General features: G+C 41.8%; 3 protein-coding genes across 3 annotated transcripts; 1 reads left to right on the forward strand and 2 right to left on the reverse strand.

Annotated features, from left to right (window-relative positions):
* Positions 1–635: 635 nt before the first annotated feature.
* Positions 636–14,307, reverse strand: malt2 (MALT paracaspase 2). The gene is given in 16 exon segments (XM_061240518.1): positions 636–1,711; positions 1,879–2,016; positions 3,409–3,566; positions 4,286–4,435; positions 5,959–6,086; positions 6,830–6,904; positions 7,310–7,487; positions 7,907–8,194; positions 8,516–8,566; positions 8,910–9,006; positions 9,710–9,897; positions 10,209–10,359; positions 10,899–11,026; positions 11,293–11,459; positions 12,656–12,805; positions 13,886–14,307. Coding segments are annotated over 15 exon segments (2,487 nt in total). The 5' UTR covers positions 12,793–12,805; positions 13,886–14,307; the 3' UTR covers positions 636–1,258.
* Positions 14,308–14,886: 579 nt separating this feature from the next.
* On the reverse strand, positions 14,887–17,842 carry mrpl54 (mitochondrial ribosomal protein L54). The gene is made up of 3 exons (XM_061240571.1): positions 17,634–17,842; positions 15,472–15,628; positions 14,887–15,337 (listed from the first exon to the last, which is right to left on the reverse strand). Exons 1-3 carry the CDS (start codon positions 17,758–17,760, stop codon positions 15,205–15,207), a joined length of 417 nt encoding a protein of 138 aa, XP_061096555.1. The 5' UTR covers positions 17,761–17,842; the 3' UTR covers positions 14,887–15,204.
* A 254-nt stretch (positions 17,843–18,096) lies between these two features.
* fam32a (family with sequence similarity 32 member A) lies at positions 18,097–19,810 on the forward strand. The gene is made up of 4 exons (XM_061240231.1): positions 18,097–18,251; positions 18,495–18,633; positions 19,094–19,147; positions 19,524–19,810. The coding sequence occupies exons 1-4, from the start codon at positions 18,175–18,177 to the stop codon at positions 19,590–19,592; spliced, it is 339 nt and encodes a 112-aa protein (XP_061096215.1). The 5' UTR covers positions 18,097–18,174; the 3' UTR covers positions 19,593–19,810.
* Positions 19,811–20,671: the final 861 nt, after the last annotated feature.

Genomic DNA, 20,671 nt, shown 5'->3' on the forward strand with positions numbered 1-20,671 from the left:
GGACCAGCAGAAAAACTACTGCGCCATAACCGCAGAACTGTAGACAGTGGCCATAACCGCAGAACTGTAGACAGTGGCCATAACCTTCGTCCCTGAATGCTGGAATCGAAGAATTTTACGTGCAGCGTAGCGTGCAGTTCACTGTCAGGTGAGATTCAGTACAACACAACCACCAAACCAATGCCCCAGCCTTTTATTACAGTATTGTAGTATTACTATTCAGCCAACTCGGTTGCATTAATTGGCATATGCCATGACAATTAATACTAGAATTAAAATGAGAATAGTTCTAGTATGATACTGATTGACAATCATATTAACTCAAATAAGCAATTAATCAGCCTAAACATAGGTATTTAATTGCTCAAATGTTCCATTCAGAATCTAAATTATTTTAATCAAACTGAATTTACATAATACACCAAATCTATTGTGATGCCTGGTTTTGGTCATTATGTTCTGCACAGACATAGATTAGGCCTAGCCCTAGACTAAATTCCATTAGAAATGGAGATTCTCCATAAAAAAAATTCAATTTAGTCTAGGACTAAACTGTGAAACCAGCCCCAGCAGTTTAAAAAAAACTACTATGACAATGATATACTCTCAAATATCATTGCTCACACACAAAACATACAAAGATTCACAATACAGGGTTTTTTTTACGAGTTTATTCAATATGGATGGAATTGTATGGAGTGTAAATATTACACTGTATTGTCTTTAATACAGGTCTTCTTTTGCCCTTTAATTCTAATTCTACTTTTTCCTGGAATATGGATGGAGAATCAATAGACAATAGAAGCATTAGTTTTGTGCTATCCTATAATTCTGTTTACTTTCACAAATGCTTTTGCTGGAAAATTCACTGACAGTCTGGAGTAGGTGGATATCTGTTTGTTTAATGAGCAATATACCCTTCCTGCAAGAACCTCATCTGTCATTAACATAGAATGTAATGTAATTTCTAAATGACACTATTCAATTATTATTACTGTCATAATTAACATCCAACCATTTTACTCAAAAAGCTTCACAATCGTAAAAGTGCTAAGCAGCAGGTTTGAGTGGCACTATCAGGTGCAGCTGCCCTCTAATGCCGTAGTAGTATAAAAATCTATTTTTTTCTACATTTTTACTCCACTGTATAACATAATTATGGTAGTAACAATCTGTAGTAAAAGTCAGTTGTATTCATAAATAAAACTGGGGAGGAACAAGAGTGGGAAAAAAACGGAAGCATTTGCATAAGCCAAGACTAGCAGGAGTGGAAGTTCAGTTTTGTACGGAGCTGGTCCTCCAAACGGTCCTGTGGCATGCTCTTGCATTCGGCGGAGAGGGGCTGGGGCTGGTCCGGCTCCAGGAACTCCGGGCTGAGCGTCTCCTCGGGCACGTTGGCTTGCTTCGCGTTGCCGGCAGCCTCTCCCACCTGCGAGAAGTAGGACCAGCAGGTAGAGGCGGAGCCCAGCGAGGAAGTCTCTGAGGCCAGGGCGCTGGCTTCCAAGCCTTCTGGGAAGGAGGAGGACTCCGGTAAACTGAAGGTGTTCAGGTCGCCGGAGGAGGACGCCGAGAAAGAGCGGGGCAGCCGCGGCTCGTGGAGGTTGAGCTTCGCTACCAGCGGTTTGCCGACGGTGACCGTTTGCTTTTCCTGTACCTCTTCGTCCATATTGGAGTACTGGTAATGAAGACACACGGTGAACTTGAGTTCCATCTGTGAAAAACAAAACAAACATCAACAAAAAAAAAAACATTCACAATTAGCAAGACTGAGCTGTCTCTGCCGAAACAAATACAAAAGGATGTAGGCATATATGCAACAAAAGCCCTGTTTGTAGTAGGTTTAATGCAGAGAAATGGGGTATGTTTTGAAGGAGAGACCTTGAGTCGTTGCAGTGCCCGGAGGCGGGTGTAGAGTTTGGGGACCCCTTGCCGGCCCACGTTGTCCAAAGTAAACAGCAAACTGCCCGCATCCCAGGGATTCTCCTGATTGGTCAGCTTCAAATCCACATCAACACCCTGTCATATAAATTTTAGATCTAGTGAGTTCCAATTATTGGCACCCTCAACTGGCAATGCACACAAAAAAAGAGCAATATAATTATTGAGATAAAAACCTGAAAAATACTGCACTATATTAATGTTTCAATGTTGAAACCAACCAAAATACATTCAATTCATTAAAAATATATATTTTTCACAAAAATCTCCTGCTTTTAGTACTTGGTGCATCTACCTCTGGCTAGGATAACAGCATGGAGTCTATGGGGATATGGCCCTTGTCATGCACAATGAATAGATTGTCATTGAGATGAAGAGATCAGTTTCATTGCAGTCAATGGCACTTTCCACACAGGCCCTACCCTCACTATGTGAATTGTTCTCTGTTATGACAATCACCCAGCCTTTTCAGATTTTTCTACAGCCACTTGTTTGCTTTTGCCCTCAGCCACACCCCAGCCCTGATCAGGGCTGACCTAGGCAGCCATATTTCAGCAGAGGAAATACAAATATGTTTGATAATTTACAACACTTGTCATGAGCTTGATTCATATTCATTGAACACATCAGATAGTAACACATTTAAATCTACCATAAAATGAAAGCCTTATGGGTACAGTCAATACATCACTTTCTCAAGAAGTGCTCAAAGATATTCTGAAGGTGTCTAAAGCGGAAGTGGGTGGGTTTGAAGAATCATAAAACATGAATTCACTGAACTTCCTCACACCTCTGACATATGACGCATCTCTTGCACCTCTGACAAGATGTGTCATATGGAGCTACTTTGATAACACCTTTGCAGTGGTTTAAAATGGGCGGCCTGTAGCCTAGTGGCTAAGGTACATGACTAAGACCCTTGGTTGTGCAAGCCCTGGTGCATCCACTATAAGCTGTTGGGCCCTTGAGCAAGGCCCTGAACCCCACATTGTCCCCTGCTTAGTCTAATCAACTGTCAGTCACTTTGGATAAAAAATAATGAGCTAAATTACAAATTATACATAATTATACATTGCTAAAACGGCAGTGGTGATATGTAAATGGTAAATGGTAAATGGTTGGCATTTATATAGCGCCTTTATCCAAAGCGCTGTACAATTGATGCTTCTCATTCACCCATTCATACACACACTCGCACACCAACGGCGATTGGCTGCCATGCAAGGCACCTACCAGCTTGTCAGGAGCATTTAGGGGTTAGGTGTCTTGCTCAGGGACACTTCGACACAGCCCGGGCGGGGGATCGAACCGGCAACCCTCCGACCGCCAGACGACTGCTCTTACGGCCTGAGCCATGACGCCCCATATGTAATATTCTAAGCTTGTAATCCACAAAACCACCAGCACAGCGAATAACCGTTTGTAATTGACATTGACATGCAGAGTCAGACAAAACCAACGGACCCTCACCTCTGAGAAGTCTGAGAGCTGGGCCGTACAGGAGATAATGTCCTGGGGCTGGTCCAGGATGCGAGTGTAAATGATCATGATGTTGGAAAACTCGGCAGCAAAGCCCAGCTGCACCTTCACGCCACAGTCAAACAGCAGGTGCCGGCTATCCGGGAGCACTAACATCACAGGAGACATCACCATCCTTATCTAGCCGACTGACAACGATTTCACAGTTTTCAATATGGTTCGCTAAATTGAACACTAAAACTCGAACAAAGAAATTTAACAGCCTATTCTAAACAGTGAGGTATTGTATCTATTGCAAAAAGTGAGCAATTAAAGTATGTAACAAGAGTTACATTAAAATACCACGTCACAGAATCTTCTGACATCAGATGATAAAGGGTTTTAGCTGACACATGGTTGGTTTTAATCTCCAACATACATATGACAAATTAACAATGGCTACCTTCAGTAATATTAAGAACAGTGATTTGTTTCAGTCAGTAGTACAACACATAGTAATATACATACTAATAACCCTTGTACTTTCCATGTAAAAAACATAAAATAAAGATTTGTTTAATATAAATAAGAAGGAGCCAATTGAGGTGGTTCGGGCATCTGATCAGGATGCCTCCTGGGCGCCTCCCTTTGGAGGTTTTCCGGGCTCGTCCAACTGGGCGGAGACCCCGAGGGAGACCCAGAGCCCGCTGGAGAGATTATATATCTCTCCTGGCCTGGGAACGCCTCGGGATCCCCCAGGAGGAGCTAGAATGCGTTGCTGGGGAGAGGGACGCCTGGAATACCTGGCTTTGCCTACTGCCACCGCGACCCGACTCCGGATAAGCGGGTGATGATGGATGGATGGATGGATAAATAAGAAGGGCCTCACCGTGTGCGATGGACCACTGCAGGTTCCGGGCGGAGGTGGCCACAGGGCAGTCTGAGCTCTGGATGCGGTCGGTCAGAGCACGACGCTCCGACAGATTACTGCGCAGCTCCAGAGCCTGGCGCCCACGCGTGATCTCACACTGACCCATATCTGCAGAGACACGGGAATCACAGGGTCCTCACACTGACCCATATCTGCAGAGACACACCGGGACATTGACAATTACAGGGTCCTCACACTGACCCATATCTGCAGAGACCCCAGAATCACAGGGTCCTCGCACTGACCCATATCTATAGTTTAGATATCTACAGTTTAGTTAAACTATAAACTTTACACACACAAGACTGCTAAATAAAGCACTTATTTGTTTCTAACTCATTTTCTACAAAAAAAAGTCACTTAGAACCCTCTCATGGCATAGCTAAGTGAGGGGGGTAATCTCAGGCTACGCAGGCTAAATCAGACCAAAACACCACCACAGACACTACACCAGTGGTTTCCAATCTTTTCTGAACAGGGCCAATGTGGGTGCAGGTTTTTGTTTCTGTTTTTGCCCAGCACTAACACACCTGATTCAACGAATTCACTAATCATGGTCCATCCGTCAAGACCTTGAAGTAGAATCAGGCTTAATCAATCTTAGTGCTGGACAGAAACCTGCATCCACATCAGCCCTGGTCGGATGTACCACACTTTGCAAGGACAACACATTATGGAGCACAGTAGAGAGAAACAGAAACAAGACTGAAACAGGAACACTTGGAAAGTCAAAGTCTTCCCAAACAAACCCAAGGTACTTTTCCTTCCCTCAGTGACACCTCGAAGGCAGTGGCTTTTAGAACTAGCTGACTAATAGTGGCAGATTAGCAAACTAGCTAGCTCAGTAACATAGCTACAGATAGATATTTGATACAAATACATAAAAGAAAAACCGCATGCGAAGAGGTATGTACACATCATCTGTGGTTGGCAGGAGCTGCCTTCCAGGGGTCAGGGGTTGTCGTTGGTTGTTGGAAATGGTAGATTCCCACAATCAGTGTCATCACATTCGAGGGAGACACAGGGGAAAGGCCCCAACGTGTTTTTTTTGTCGGCTGTTGTGTGGAATTACAATATATATTCCCCACAATCAGTGTCATCTCATTGAGGGAGGCACAGGGGAAAGGCACCAAAGTGTTTGTCTTGTTTGTTTGTTTGGATACACTCCCACAGTGTTTACTATTTTTATTTGTGTTGTCTCTGTAATTCTTTGTAATTGGCTTAATGTAAAGCAGTTTGAGCTACATTTTATGTACGAAAGTGCTGTATAAATGCATTTTATTATTATTATTATTATTATTATTATTATTATTATTATGATTATAAAAGGGGCGGCCTGTAGCATAGTGGTTAAGGTAAATGGGACACGCAAGGTCGAGGGTTCTAATCCCGGTGTAGCCACAATAAGATCTGCACAGCCATTGGGCCCTTGAGCGTGGGTCTGCATTGCTCCAGGGGAGGATTGTCTCCTGCTTAGTCTAAACAACTGTACGTCGCTCTGGATAAGAGCGGCTGCCAAATGCCAATAACGTAATGTAATGTAATAAATGAGGGAAGGAAAGTACCGAGGGTGCCAGCCACGCACAGGCCGAGGAGCTGAAAGAAAGTGAAGAGGAGAAGGAGTGTCTGACCTTCGGCCACCCGGTCCAGCATGACGGTGACCTTCTCCTCCTCCAGGAGGCGCTTCTTCAGGAAGCTGATGAAGATTCCGTTGGACAGGTCGTCCTTATTCACCTCGTATGCCTCGGCGTCCACACAACTACACACAGACACACACGCACGCACACACACACACACACACATACACACAGACACACACGCACGCACGCAGGCACACACACACACACACAGACACGCAGGCACACACACGCATGCACGCACACACACACACACATACACACACGCACGCACACACACATACACATACACACACACACAGACACATACACACACATACATACACACACACAGACACACACAGACAGACAGACACACACACACACACACACACACACACAGCATTTTGCAGCATTGGTGTGTGTGTGTGTGTATGTTTAGGTTCACATTAAAGGACGGTTTGCACTCTGATACAATGTTGTTTCTTAATTTTAACATTTTTAATTAACACAGCACAATAGACTGAACACATTTCAACTCTTTTCTAGCACCGCAAAAACCTAAAAGTATTTTAGTCTTACTGAATATTTAGACAATTACTTGACTTGTTCCTATTTCTCTTTCACCGAAGGAAGTTTTACTCATTTCAAGATTTGCCAATGGGGTCTGACAATTTCATAAAAAAATATCAATAAAAAAAAAATTGAATTACAGGACTAAAACACTTGTTAAGACAGAATTGTCTTCAGCCGGTATGCTGCAAGAAAGAACGACACCGTTTAGGTTTAGGTGAAAGCTAAAATGGTATGATTCTGTTTCTCAGCAGTTTGTCGTGCAAATGCATTTTAGTGACAGAAACTGGAGGTTTGCAGCAGCGTCACTTACGTGGCATAGCCAAACACAATGTTTGCCGTCACCTTCAGGGGCCCAGGCTGTTGAATGATGTCATCATTCAGGTTTCTGAAACAAAATGGCCGCCGTTTTCAAAGTCATAAAATTCTAACAGCAGCTAATTGTTTGGTTCTTAACATTCACACCAATGAACTGAAATTATCCTTTCACTTGACTTGACACACTGTCCTCGGCTATGTATCTGGCAACATCAAAATTTAAGTGTTCCTTTTAACAAAAAGTTTAATATTTCAATAGTTCTCTTCAGTGATGAGGCAGCCTCACACTGGTGTAGTGGCTAAGGTACAGGAGTGCTGGTTCAAGCCCCAATAATATTGGGCCCTTGAGCAAGGCCCTTAACCCCACATTGCCCCAGGGGGGATTGTCCCCTGCTTAGTCGAATCAACTGTAAGTCACTTTGGATAAAAGCGTCAGCTAGATAACTGTAATGTAACGTAATGATCGTCCGGGTACCGCTTGCGACACATGTCCAGCAGGAAGACGTTGAGGCCGGTCTCGCGCTCCTGCATGCGCTGCAGCACGTCCTGCACCCACAGACAGTGCTCCGAGGTGTAGGAGGCCGGGGCGTCGATGGGAACCATGAAGCTGTTCCCGTAGTTCTCGTAGCCGTGACCCGCAAAGTACAGCAAGCCTGAGCCATTACAGCGGAGAAACGCGGCAAGCGGTTTATACCGTGCACAGGTATGTCACGTAAGTCAAATAAATCACCGATTTACATTTCTTCTGAGGCAAAACGGTGCATATGTTGTGTTTTAATATGGTCATAAATTACACTTGTTAAATAAAATGAGGCAGATTCACAAAAACCAAGTACCATGCTTGTCCATCAGAGACACTATTTGCTCCTACCGTGCGCTACACCACCTGATTTCACTCATTATTTCACCCGATTGGTTCAGATAATAAGCTCATTAGCGGAATAAGATTGTGCAGCGCACGGTAGGAGCAAATGCCCGCGGACACTGCGGCCCCGCAGGACGTGGAGTTGAGCAGCTCACACGGGTGTCTTTTATTCAGGCCGAAATAGGGAAGCCCGGCAGCAGCACTGACCGTACACGCCGCGGTCGAGCAGCAGCAGAAACTCGGTCACTGCGCTGTACATCTCCTGCCGGTTGAGGTCCAGCAGGGACACCACTTTGAAGTCCAGCTGCCGCAGCAGGTTGGTGAGCTCGTGCACGTCGGCCATAGGAGCCCGCAGCTGACGGTGGTACTGGTAGTTCATGTTGCCAACGAGAAGGGCCACCTTGTCTGTGGCTGTGTGGCACAGGTGTGGGGGCGGGGGGAACATTTCAGTGTACATGTTTACATTTGCTTACATTTTTTGTCAGTTAGCAAGGGCTTTTAATCTAAAAGTGAAAAGCATCAAATCCATAAATAGTCAAACTTGCATGCAGCACAATCATAAACAAAAACAATAGTCGTAGTAAGTTGGGGGGGAGCGGGTTAATCAAACACAGATTATGGCAAGAAGACAGTTGCTACAGATGACACTTACCATAGAAATGACTGAGCTGCCTGGTTGGGATGTTGAGGAAGCTGTCCACTGTAAAAATGAATCAACAGACAGTAATCGATGTAGGACCAACACTGACATATAGAAGAAAAGTCACACATCCTCTGAGAACGTGCTCCAAGACAGGTTTCAGTTTTAGAATCAACACGCACTGTCATCGGTGTCATCCCAGGTGGCTCCACACAGGGAACCAGGGCCTGAAAAAAAGAGTGCAGGTGGTTACCCCAATTTACCAACTTAAAGGCAATTATAACCAATTTTCAACCAACGATTTGGTACAGAGTGTCGGTCCGCCAACTGTATATTTTGAAACCCGGATTTAAGAACTATAAACACAGGCAACATGTCAGTGAGCCTTTTTCAATGACAGGAAGGGATTTACAATGATCTTATAACAATGTATTAACACAAAGATCTCACTTATTGTCACAGGTGTCAGAATTCATGTGGTCTGGGCGGCCCAATTGATCGAATCTATTTGCACCATATTAAAAGGTCATCCGTTTGTGACGAAACGGGTCCCCGCTGTAACACTCTTACCGATTTCTACGTGGACCTGGTCACTCCACACCTCGTGGTAGAAATTGTACACCCTGCAGCTGTACTTCCCACGGTCAGCCGTGGTCACGCGGGGAACCTGGGAATCAGACATCAGACCCAAACCCATCATCAGATACTTACAAACCAGCTAGCAAAACAATGTACCCCCAGCCAGCAATCGATAAAACATTTTGCTTAGAAAACACACTAATTTGTACCCGAAGAGAACAGTACTGTACTTTCAGGGTACATTCGGGAAATTTGATCCTAGAAGAGTAAAAATGTACCTCCACTCTCTCTTTATTGCTGAGCGTATAAACACTACTGATGTAAACCCACACACCTCAAATACGTAAAAAACAGATACACTTTTAATAAATTACACATTTTAATGTATCATCAAAGGGTTCCCATTCCACATTTCAAGCCTTACATTTCAAGCACACCACCAATGAGAAATTCAAATGTGAATCCGTCAATGAATGAAAAAAATATACAGTATAAATAAACTGATGTAATATGACTGAAAGAGAACAGTTTCCTCATATGTTCTTATCTGCTGTTCAAAAACAGTAAAATTCTCAATACATTTTCTGCTGAAATGACACGGGTCTTCATTATAACCGGTCAGATGGCGTTTGCAATAAAGTCGCTAGGACAATAATGCATGTGGCTTCCTATAATTATATTCACCTAGCTATACAGACTAAATTTCAGTGACATTCCTGATTATTATTTCCCTAATTTCTTCTCCACTCCACACCCTGAGGGATTCACATATGCTACCTCACGGCTCTGACCTTGAGACTGGGCTTGTTGGCCGGTAACAGAGGCTGCTTGTTGTGGTACCACTGGTACTGTGGAGGAGGGTTTCCCTCAGACCTGCACTCCAGACAAAGGCTGTCTCCCTCGGCGATGGTCAGGCTCCGGGGCTGCTGGATAATAATTAGTCCACTCGCTGAGGAGGGGAAGAAGCCGCCACTGTTAGCTGTGAAAGACAGGCCCCAAGGGATCCCCAAGATCAGATATGGGTGAAAGTCAAGAGACACGATTTTCACCCTTTAAGGGATTATAATGAGGTTAAAATGTTCTCAACTGAACATTCCAATGCTGATGCAACAACTCAATCGAACATTCTAATGCTGACGTAACAACCGCGGCTGGTGGCTGAAAGCACTAGAGTTCTAGAACACTGTCTTGGAACTTTTTATAGAAAATAAAAAAAACATTCCAAAGAACCTACTCATCGATGGGTCAATAGAAAAAGAGATGAGATATCCGTGCTGTTGAGAGCTCTACCTGAGCTGGAGTTCTCAGACACGGTAGCGGTGACCTGAGCCCATTGGGAGAAGACAAAGTTCTCCCCGTGGTTGACACGGCAGATGTAGTATCCCTGCTGATTCAGACTGAAATGGTTTAGGATCAGATCAGGGGCACTGCCATTTGGCACCTGCAAACCAACAAAGAGACAACAACAAACTTCATCACTGTACTGTGATTACTCACTTTGGGTAGTTAGGAAAGCTTTGTTCGTCGAACATTCAAATATTTATATTCTGGCTTGCTTCAAGCTAAGTAAGGGTAAGTTCTTCATCAGACTTTGTGTATAAATGTGTTTGTGTCAAATTGTTCAAGAACAATATCACCTAGAAGCCCTGAGGTTTCAAAATATTGCAACATTTATTTGATCTTCATAACATTTATTTAATCTTCATAAAATGTCTAAACAAATCAGAGATGTTTATTCTACAACAAATAACCATGAATAGAACATACAGTACTGTGCCGAAGTCTTGGGCACCCTAGACTTTATTTTTTATATATATATTATATAGATTCAATTTCACAGAGAGATTTTTGTATTTAATTTAAAAATTAACATATTACTGTAAGGACTTTGTGTCCATCAGTGACACCTCTACAAAATAAACAAACAAAAACTACACCGTAATTATGACAAATATATGAATATATAATTGGCCACTTGACCTCTTCTTTTCCCTTGAACCACTGGTACCCCATTCCTGGTAAACCACTGGCCTGACAGCTGAGCACCACTCTGCCCCCTTCTGGTACGCGCTGGGACTGCGGCTGCACTGCAATCCGGATCTGCTCCACTGCATCACAAAACACAAAAATCATGCGTTTCGATATTCCGGCAGTAGTTAACTTCAAACCTGGCACTTAGAGGAACATTTCAACACCAGACATGATAACAACCGTTTGAAATAAGAGTACGTGTTCAAAACAAAACAAAAGCTGTCTTTCATTTAGAATCCAGAACTTCTGAAGATATGGGAAGCATTCACGGTGTACACTGGGCTCATTTAGCTATCTCACGCCAATCGGGCCGCCCTGTTTACGCCTCGCTTCGGACATTAACCTATAGAGGTGAGGAACTGCACAGCCTCCCGGTGCTCAATCTTCTTCAGGCACTGCAGCAGGAAACTCAGGGAGACGGCACGGTCGGCCAGCTTGGCCAACAGCAAGCGGCTGGGGCTGCCCTTTGCACTCAGCACCTGGACAGAGCAGCCAATCAGCTCCTTCTCACTGCAACACAGACACAGCGCAGAGTCAGGGGCGTACACAGGGCGGGACTATCACTGGACATGGGACCACACTGACACATATAGACTAAATGTGTCCTTAAACTATCTTGTATACACACACACACACACACACACAGGCACGGCGCAGAGTCAGGGGTGTACACAGGGCGGGACTATCACTGGACATGGGACCACACTGACACATATAGACTAAATGTGGTGTTAAACCATCTTGTACACACACACACACACACACACACACACAGACATGGCGCAGAGTCAGGGGTGTACACAGGGCAGGGCAGGGTTACAACACTGACACATATAGAGTAAATGTGGCCTTGAAACCACACGCACCATCTTGCACGCACACACACAAACACATGCACACATGCACACATGCTTATAACTTAAGTTGATATAGCTAGAATATTTCTGTTACACAACAATTTCCGAGGTTGTCCCGATGGAAAAACACCAGAAACTGAGCAGAAGCTTGTGATGGAATACCTGAGAAAACATGACAACTTAACAGCAAACAGCATGACGCTGGCCAAACTATGTTTAGAAATAGAGTACAATGTGTGAGTTGGTCACAATTCTTCTGTATATATTGTTTGTTTGGTTCCCTTTTAGCTGTTCCATTGTCAGAAAAATACAACTGTAAGAACTCTGACCAGAATATTTCCCTATTTTGGTAATGCAGGGTGGTGAATATCACATTCCTCAATGGCATTTGTCCACTGCAAAAAAATAAAGGGATTTACACACCTTACTTTGGACCTTGGTGATGCCTAGGCAATAGGTCAGAATTCAAGTGCAATATCCAAAAATGTACACTTTCTTTCTTATGTATTTTATATTAACATAACATAAGATAATGGCGAGAACAGGCCATTCAGCCCAGCAATGCTCGCCTTTTCCTACTGCCTAGTTTGCCTAAAAGCTAAATAGTATCCAGCACCATGTCAAGTCTGGTTGCATAACTGATTATTGGTGTTACTCCCCATTTTCTCAATTACTAATTTTCTCTAAAAACAAGTGCCAAAAACAACAAATACTGCTGAAGCACCTATCCTTATTTCCTCTCCAATATCCACCATTTATAGCCAGAGAACATATTTAATACATAGCACGCATACAGTACATCCCTTTATTATTAGATATGGGATGTTGTGTTTGCCTTGGCTCTCTTACCTGCATCGAAATTGGGGCTGTGTATTCACAGCATCCGCCAGTTGTCTCCAGCCACACTTTGGGTTGTCCAGCAAATCTGCCAGTTTGCTGAGTACGCCCTCTCTCAGAGTCACCAGGCCCATGTTCCAGTCCGACATCTCTCACCCGCAGCCGCCGAGAAAAAAATTCACTGACTCTGCCTACATGGAAACAGGCAAAATGTCTCCACATTTCTATAAGCACTAACTACAGCCACAGACTGCACACAAGTCCATCTGAAAGATTTTACTGTGCTCAGTAAACCAGGAGGGTTTATATAGCTGTCACAACTAACACCAGCACCAAAACAAAGACATTGCCCAATAGGCTTCTTTTGTTATATCTCAAAATTAAAATGGAATGATATTGAGAAGCACTGATGCTGGCGTATAAGCGCCTTTAATTTTACCAAGAAAATGGTAAAGAGCACACTCTCGACTATATAATTAAATTGCTTTAATGTTTGGTTGCTATTACGAATTGGTTGCAGCTACAAATACGAGATGCTCGTGTGTATGCCCAGCGCAGGTCACGCTCAACAGACACGGGATGCTTTGTGTTACCGCACTCAGATAAACCCGTCCGTGACTGGCACACGCATACGTAACAAAGGAAGCGCCATTCAAGTTTCTGGCAGGGCTGTTCTTTGATTTCTAAATTTATTTTGGCTTCACTCAACGTTTGTGTTAAATGGAAAGGAATGTCGCCAATTAAATTCCAGTGATATAAGTCAAGGCATTAATTTTATTTTTCGTATTAGGAAGTACAGCAGGCTAAAATCCGAAGTTCTTCAAATGGTTCTTCAATAGTTTGTAATTTATAGTGGGACTAACTGAACGTTACAGAACAGATATGTTGGTTACAGAAGCTTTGAAGCTTAAGCCGGTGCATTTAAATCTGTTGGTCAAGCAAATATAGACAGCCACTTTTTTTTTCATAACAAAAACCAGCATGCCATGATTCTGTAGAAATCTACACATCCTAGCTACGTGTGGCTACTTAACATTAGCCATACAGTTGACCTGAAAATGAAAGAAAAAAACGAAAAAAATAAAACAACCTGCCATGAAAGTACTGATGTCCTATCTTTGACTGAGACATATGCACATGGGGAAGTATAGTATCAGAGAACTGAACAACGTAGCTAATTCATCAAAAGTCTACTCCTGTACAAAAACTAGTTTACCAGTTGTCTCTTTAGTTTTACCTTACCTGTTTATGGTCACCCCCTCTCGCTTCTTCCGGGACCTGTTAGCCAGTCAGCTAGCAATTTCAAAAGCCCAACGTAACAACCTGTTTTTTTGGTAAAATACGTTTGCTAACTTTATCTAAGGTGACAGGATGAGAACAGCCTATGCAGCACATGCAAAATGAAACGGTTTCACTAAAGAAAAAGGAAGGGAGGGCGTGCTTAATCGGTGTTAGACCTCATCCAAAAAGTAATCTCGGAAGTACATTCATCCGTCAGAACGACTGAAAGTGAGAAAATCTTTCCATAGAAAATTTTTAATACTCTAGTTCCTCTTTCTCATTGCTTCCTCTTCCTCACAATTCAGTTGGCTCGAGCGACTCGATCTTCCAGTTGAAAATATTTGATTTCACCTTGCTTGAGCATACTGCAAAAGCCGCATTCGTCTTACCGTCATGTAAAGTGTGAGCAATCCAAGAGCCCTCGATGGTTCTCACAATAGCTGCAGTTGTGTTGTTGAGTGTAGTTCTACACTCCCACTTGTAATAGTAATAGTATCGCCAATGTGTATAGCGCAATATTTTCAGCATAAATAAATAATTACTAAGTTATGAATCTTTCTGTAAGTTAATGTTTTCAGTTGTGGACACAAGTGTAGTTTATTTAGCTTTGTTACAAAAACAAAAAAATAAAAAAATAAAAAATAAAAAAACATTATTTGGGAGAATACACCAAGAAATATACATTCTACGTTCTTGGATAGGTCTAAATCTTGTGTTTACCTCCCATTTCCAGAACTTACACTTTTTATGATATACACCACTGCATTATTTATGGTCAAAATTGGGCATTTTAAACATCATTTTTACATCAGCAGCATTGTATGATTTTTTAAATTTATTAAAGTAACCACGTTTGATGCACATTTGTCTTGTTGGAGACAGGAAATATACCATGACATTCACAAACTAAACTCATAGCAACCATAGCAACCCTACCATACCTTCCCCCCCCCCCCCATCATCATCATCATCATCATCATCATCATGAAACATTTAGGCCACGATTATCCTTTCGTACAGCTCCCCAGCTAGTCCACTAGGCAAAAATGACAGGCTGGCTTGAGGACGGACAAAATAGATTTGTTTAGCCTTTTTTTTTAATGAAAAGTAAAAACATTGGAAACTATCCAAGTCATGTCTGGTGATCAAAGCTGGATTTTGTGATCCGGTGTGAATGGTGGATAAAACAAGACAGCTGCCACCACCAACACCATGGGGTCTTGACGTTCAGACTGAGCTCGTCAGCACAGCTGAGAGCCAAAATGGCAAGACCCAGTCCTCTAAAATCTTTTGCCCTGGTGTAACCTGTTGAAGCGCCACATATGTTGCTTTCGCACAACCCTCCAGTACTGCCGGGTCTCGGGGTGCAGGTCCTCCAGCTTCGGTGGAGGCCCCAGATTCAACTTGAACAGCCTGGATGGGGAAGGGAGGGGGGGGGCACAGTAGGGTATCACTACTCAGTGCATGATTCGAGCAGCATTTTAACCAATGAAAGGCACCAATCGGCAAGCAATGGGTTTCTCCAATAGGCAGTATGACACACTCACCACTCGGGGTACTCCTCAACAGGACGCAGAGCGGGGTCCTGCCCTTCTTTGAATATGTTGACCCCCACAGCGTGAGTCGTTAACTGCACAGGATCCTTACACACTTCTGGGCCTGTCAGAACCTCTTTCGTCATTCCTTTCCCCTTTCCTTTCATAGCTGCCAAATAAAGACGATGGTGAGAGAAGTCCTACATACTGTTCACACAAAAAAAAAAAAAAACCTAAATAAACTAAATCACCGGTGTTAACACAAAGCAGACGTCCCACCTCTCCCGGAACGGCCAGGAGTTTCCCGGAATAGGGCACCTGCTCCCTGAAACCCGTGAGTGGGCAGAAGTTTCGCGCAAATCAGCAAAGTGCACTACAAGCAGAAGTTCAGAAATGCACATTATCCTGTCCTGATGGACAATCGCAAACTAAGGAACCGGAAAGTGCAGGGGAATCCCCAGGTTGCACAATGTGTAATGTGCAGATGAACCCCCCCCCCCCCCCCGGTAATGTACCAAGCAATCTCCGCTTCATCTTTTCGTCTTCAATAGGTTCCAATCATCTTATAACCGTACAAGTATGTGATGCTGAAATGCACATTCATATCCACTATTACATAACGATTCAATTATGATTCAATTATTGTTCCATAGTGAGCAACTACTCATTTCTAATTAGTGTTAGTGTTAATACCAAACTGAAAACCACTTAATATAATTTGCATCTGCTTTTGTTCAGTTTTTTGTAAATCTGCCATTTCTTTCCAGGTGGGATTAGAGCAAAAGATTCAAAAGAAAAGCTTCAAGAGTGACCTGGTGTCTGTATTTTAACCTACAGGATGAGTGAGATCAAAAAGTCAGTCCAGATAGGGTACAAAAGAGAGAAAACACTCTACTGAGAATGGGGCTGACATTGTGCATGCATATCGACTAGCAAAAATACCAAACGAAGCTGTCAGGTTTCACTTGACTTCACACAGGAAGTTCTGGCAGGAACTCAGGCTTATCTGTTGACATCATTATCTCTCTTTAACCTCACACAGAGCTGCAGTTCTCACTGAAAAGATTTGAATTGATATCACTCAGGTGTATACCAACATGTAGTGCGGTGTCATTTTTATTAGGTGTATGATACTTTCTTTGCATATTTATTTGCATATCTCCTGATGTAGATGCTCATTAAAACCAGTTACAGCTACATTATAAATACTAAAAGAGATGTAAAGACAATGGCTTTATAGACTGTGGCAATATAAATTAATCACTGGCCTGTGTTAGGTGTGCATTTATTTTAGGGACAATGGGGTGGTGCATGTACATACCAACTAGCCCTTGAAGCTCAGATGAAGACAATATTAGTATACAAAATAGAATCGATGTGAATAAACAATTGAGATACCCATATTTCTCCTGGTGAATAAATACTGCAACTTCTAAGTGCAGTCTACAACCTTATATTTTCACATCATAAATCACAGCTTAAGAATAAGCATTGTAACGTCCATCTTGTAAAGGAGTAGGGAAAGAGATCACAAACTGATTATAAGCAAATCTCTTCTCAGTTCTGCAGTTTTGAGAATTACACCTAGTGCAGCTATGTAACTGGTATTCTGTTGAGTAAAATATTAACCTTGAACTTATTAACCCCTAAACTTCTCTATCTATGTCGAATTTCAGGGGGAAATGATTAATGGTATTGGCAGAATCGGTATGTATAGTATGTACTAAATATTGACTATGTCATGCAACGTTGGCTGTCTATACACTACAAAACAAATGACAAATGAAATATAGTAGTCAATTAATTCGTGCGGTTAGGTAAAAATGTATAGACAGCTATAACTATTGGTAGACTGGCACATTATTACAATTACCTGTATTACATTTAGCTAGCTTAATACCAAGTCTAATGTGAAACGCTCCTTATGATGCTAACTATTGCTCAAGGCGTGCTAGTTGGCTAACTGTAAACTTGCTTGCAGCTGAAGAATATATTCCAGAATTCATTAAAACTTGCGCAAATTAGCTATTAACCATAAAGCCAAAGACCTTAGTCTTGGCTTTATTGTTAACGGGTCATTTATGGTTAGAGGTCATTTTATATTAAATAGCTAGCTATGTGACATGATAAGAGGAGAGTGAACATAAGGGGTGTTCATTTTTAAATAGACTTACTGGGTTTCTTGGCATATCCGCATGCCTGGATTTTGTAAATAATGCCGTTTATAAAATGTCCAGTATACGTATTTGCCGGAATTAATTTCAATCTATTTGCTGTGTTAAGCACGGCGTGTGCTGCCATTCTTATTTCCTCGGATCACCTTGCTTCCCCACACAAGCACACACACCGCTATGGGTAGATTCGGCTAGCCGAATGCTAAACATCAGTCGCTTGAATTTTACTTCATTTCCGGTCATGTGTAGTTTTTTTTAAGTTTTTTTTATTATGAAGTGTCATATAGATCACTTTCTATTTTTGTAATCAAGACTGGACTGATAACGAACACAATCAATAATATATCTACAAGGTCTTCAAGTTCCAAAAAAATACATTGAAATTGTACATTGATATGTTTTCAAATGTATCAGCTAAGCGAGCCAACAAAACTAGCACTCCAGTACAGTAGGTGGCAGTAAAGCATCTTAGAATTGTTTTATTTATATGCCGACATAACTCTGAAAAGAGGAAGAGCAACAACAACACAACAAGACAAAGATGGCGGCGGAGTACGGCGCAGTGCAAAAGGGATCTTTGAAACTTAAAGGAATAGGGGCTGTTTCCTCCGGGAAAAAGTATGATTGTTTGTACTATTTATCATATTTTTACTTCCAGACTAACATGTTGGTAAATTAGCGAGTCGATTTGGTACGCGTTTTCTGGTCTAGCTAACGTATCTGACAAAAAGATACAGTGTACATCTGGAAGCTAACGTTAGCATGATCAATTTAACTACCCAGTAGATTTCACGTTTATGTTTCTCACGACTCCACACATTGTATATACGTCAGTTAACGCTAGTTTATCTGTCTTTTTAGGAAGACGAAGAAGGATAAGGAGAGAAAGCGCTTGGAGCAGCAAATAATGTCGACTGAGAATGAAGAGGAGACGACAAAGGCCTACGTCGACAAACGAACTCCAGCGCAAATGGCATTTGATAAAATGCAGGAAAAGAGGGTAATGTTGACTTGAACAGTGTTCTCTATGAACCATCGCCGTTCGCATAGAGAGTATCAAACATGCAGGTGACATAAAAACAGTTAATAACCACAGAGATCAATAATCAATTTTTGTTTATAACGTACATGTCTGATTTGTGTGTTTATTAATATTTAATGTGTGGAGATTAATATGTGGAGAGTCCATGCTTCTTGATTATTAGCTGGTGTCGTTGTTTTCACATTCTAAACGTGAAACCTGCTAATTGTGTGTCACGTAATTAGCGGTGCTGAAGATGTTTTGCATTAAATACTGTGGAGGCCTGGCAGAACATGCACAGAATAAGTTGTGAGTAGGCTCATTGTATGTTTGAAATTAATAATATACTGTGTAATTGTAATTGTGTAAATCTCTATTATGAAGCCTTTCAAGTTCATCATGATCTATATTAATGCATTTATTTCCTTCAACCCTGCAGCAAATCGAACGGATTCTGAACAAAGCATCAAAAACTCATAAGCAAAGAGTTGAGGTGAGATATTAGAGGAAATAAAATGCATGACATTTGCATGACATTCAGTAGTAGCATTCATACATGTAAGTGTCCATTGTAAGATCCATAACCCTTTCAGCTCCAAGAGTGCCATATACCTTTTCAACAATTCAAAATGGCTGCTATACTATTCATTTGAGCCCCTATTAAAACCTGAAAAAATTCTCAACTTTCTCAAAGCCCAAACCCAAACGTAGGATTTGGGTGGAACCACTTATATTGGGTTAATGGAGTGTTAACGGATTACAAAGCACATTTGCTACTGTGGTAATGAAATTCGATAATCTTTTTAACCCTGTCTTGATTTCTGCATTTTTAAGGCAAAGTATGTATTGTGATTCTTGTTTCCTTCTAGGATTTCAACCGGCACTTGGACACCCTGACAGAACATTATGATATCCCCAAAGTCAGTTGGACCAAATAAAAACAGACTCATCCATCTTGTCCATTTCTACAATGTCAGTACTTCAGTACAGTGTTTCAAATCAAACTGTCACCGTAACCTGTTAGTTTGGGAAGGCGAAGGAAATCTAAAATGTTGTTTGTTCAATTGATCCAATAAAGCTTTTTTATTTGTATTATATATATTCAGTGTACTGAATGCCATTATGTTGCAACAATTAAATTCTGATTACATTCTAATTGATTAGGACTGGATTATTTTTTTATTGAAACTTGTGTTGCAAAATGTGAGCAAAAACTTGTTGCTAATACATAGAAACTGTATTGTAATTAATGTTGACTGAAACCATCAAAGCTGTATGTTAGAGGCTTCCTGCGGACCATCTGTGGGATGACTAGTTGATCTACAAGTGAATGAGACTTCAGTGGACCTGGTCATAATTTCTGCAACCTAGAGTCTTGCATTTGTCTATGTTCATGCTATGGTATGTACACTACTGTTTGAAAGTTTTGAATCACTGAGAGTTTGAAAGAAAAGTTTGTTTTTGAAAGAAATTTGTTATTTTTATTCAACAAGGTAGCAGTAAGTTGTTCTGAAACACAGCCAATACATGTTGGATAGGCTTGTTAATGTGCTAATTTGGTATTACAGAAACCTCAGATTTGTATTAAGCACTGCTGAAAACAATTGACTGTTTAATGAAGCCAATAATATATCTTTCAGATGCTACACTAATACACCGGCATTTCTAAAGTTCAATTTTGGTTTCAAAAAATGGCCAAAGAGAAACCACATTCTCTAGAAACTTGTCAGACAATTGTTGTTTTGATATTAATGCTATTATGGATGTAAGCTCGCAAAGAAACTGAAGATTTCATACAAAGGTGGTGTGCACTACTGTCTTGAAAGAAGAGCGCCTATCCCAGTACGCAAGAGGCAAGGCACGCACACACCGTTCACTCGCACTCATACCAATAGGGAGAACACGGGCAAACTCCACAAATGGTGGATGTGCTATCCTCTGCACTGCCCTAATCTCGTGCTTACGCGGGGCTCATTTTAAGGTTGTTTTTTTGCCCCCATGTAATACAATCGTGAGT

This window comes from Conger conger, chromosome 4 (assembly GCF_963514075.1).
Source record: "Conger conger chromosome 4, fConCon1.1, whole genome shotgun sequence".
Classification (NCBI taxonomy): Eukaryota; Metazoa; Chordata; class Actinopteri; order Anguilliformes; family Congridae; genus Conger; species Conger conger.

Bases quoted from the DNA above. Each gene is read 5' to 3' on its own strand.
- mrpl54 (XM_061240571.1), bottom strand. From the start codon at position 17,760: ATGGCAGCACACGCCGTGCTTAACACAGCAAATAGATTGAAATTAATT. The intron at 15,629-17,633 runs GTAAGTCTATTT...TTTATTTGGCAG, and splicing joins CGGATATGCCAAGAAACCCA to CTATGAAAGGAAAGGGGAAA. The intron at 15,338-15,471 runs GTGAGTGTGTCA...TTCCCCATCCAG, and splicing joins GTTGAGGAGTACCCCGAGTG to GCTGTTCAAGTTGAATCTGG.
- fam32a (XM_061240231.1), top strand. From the start codon at position 18,175: ATGGCGGCGGAGTACGGCGCAGTGCAAAAGGGATCTTTGAAACTTAAA. The intron at 18,252-18,494 runs GTATGATTGTTT...CTGTCTTTTTAG, and splicing joins GCTGTTTCCTCCGGGAAAAA to GAAGACGAAGAAGGATAAGG. The intron at 19,148-19,523 runs GTGAGATATTAG...GTTTCCTTCTAG, and splicing joins CTCATAAGCAAAGAGTTGAG to GATTTCAACCGGCACTTGGA.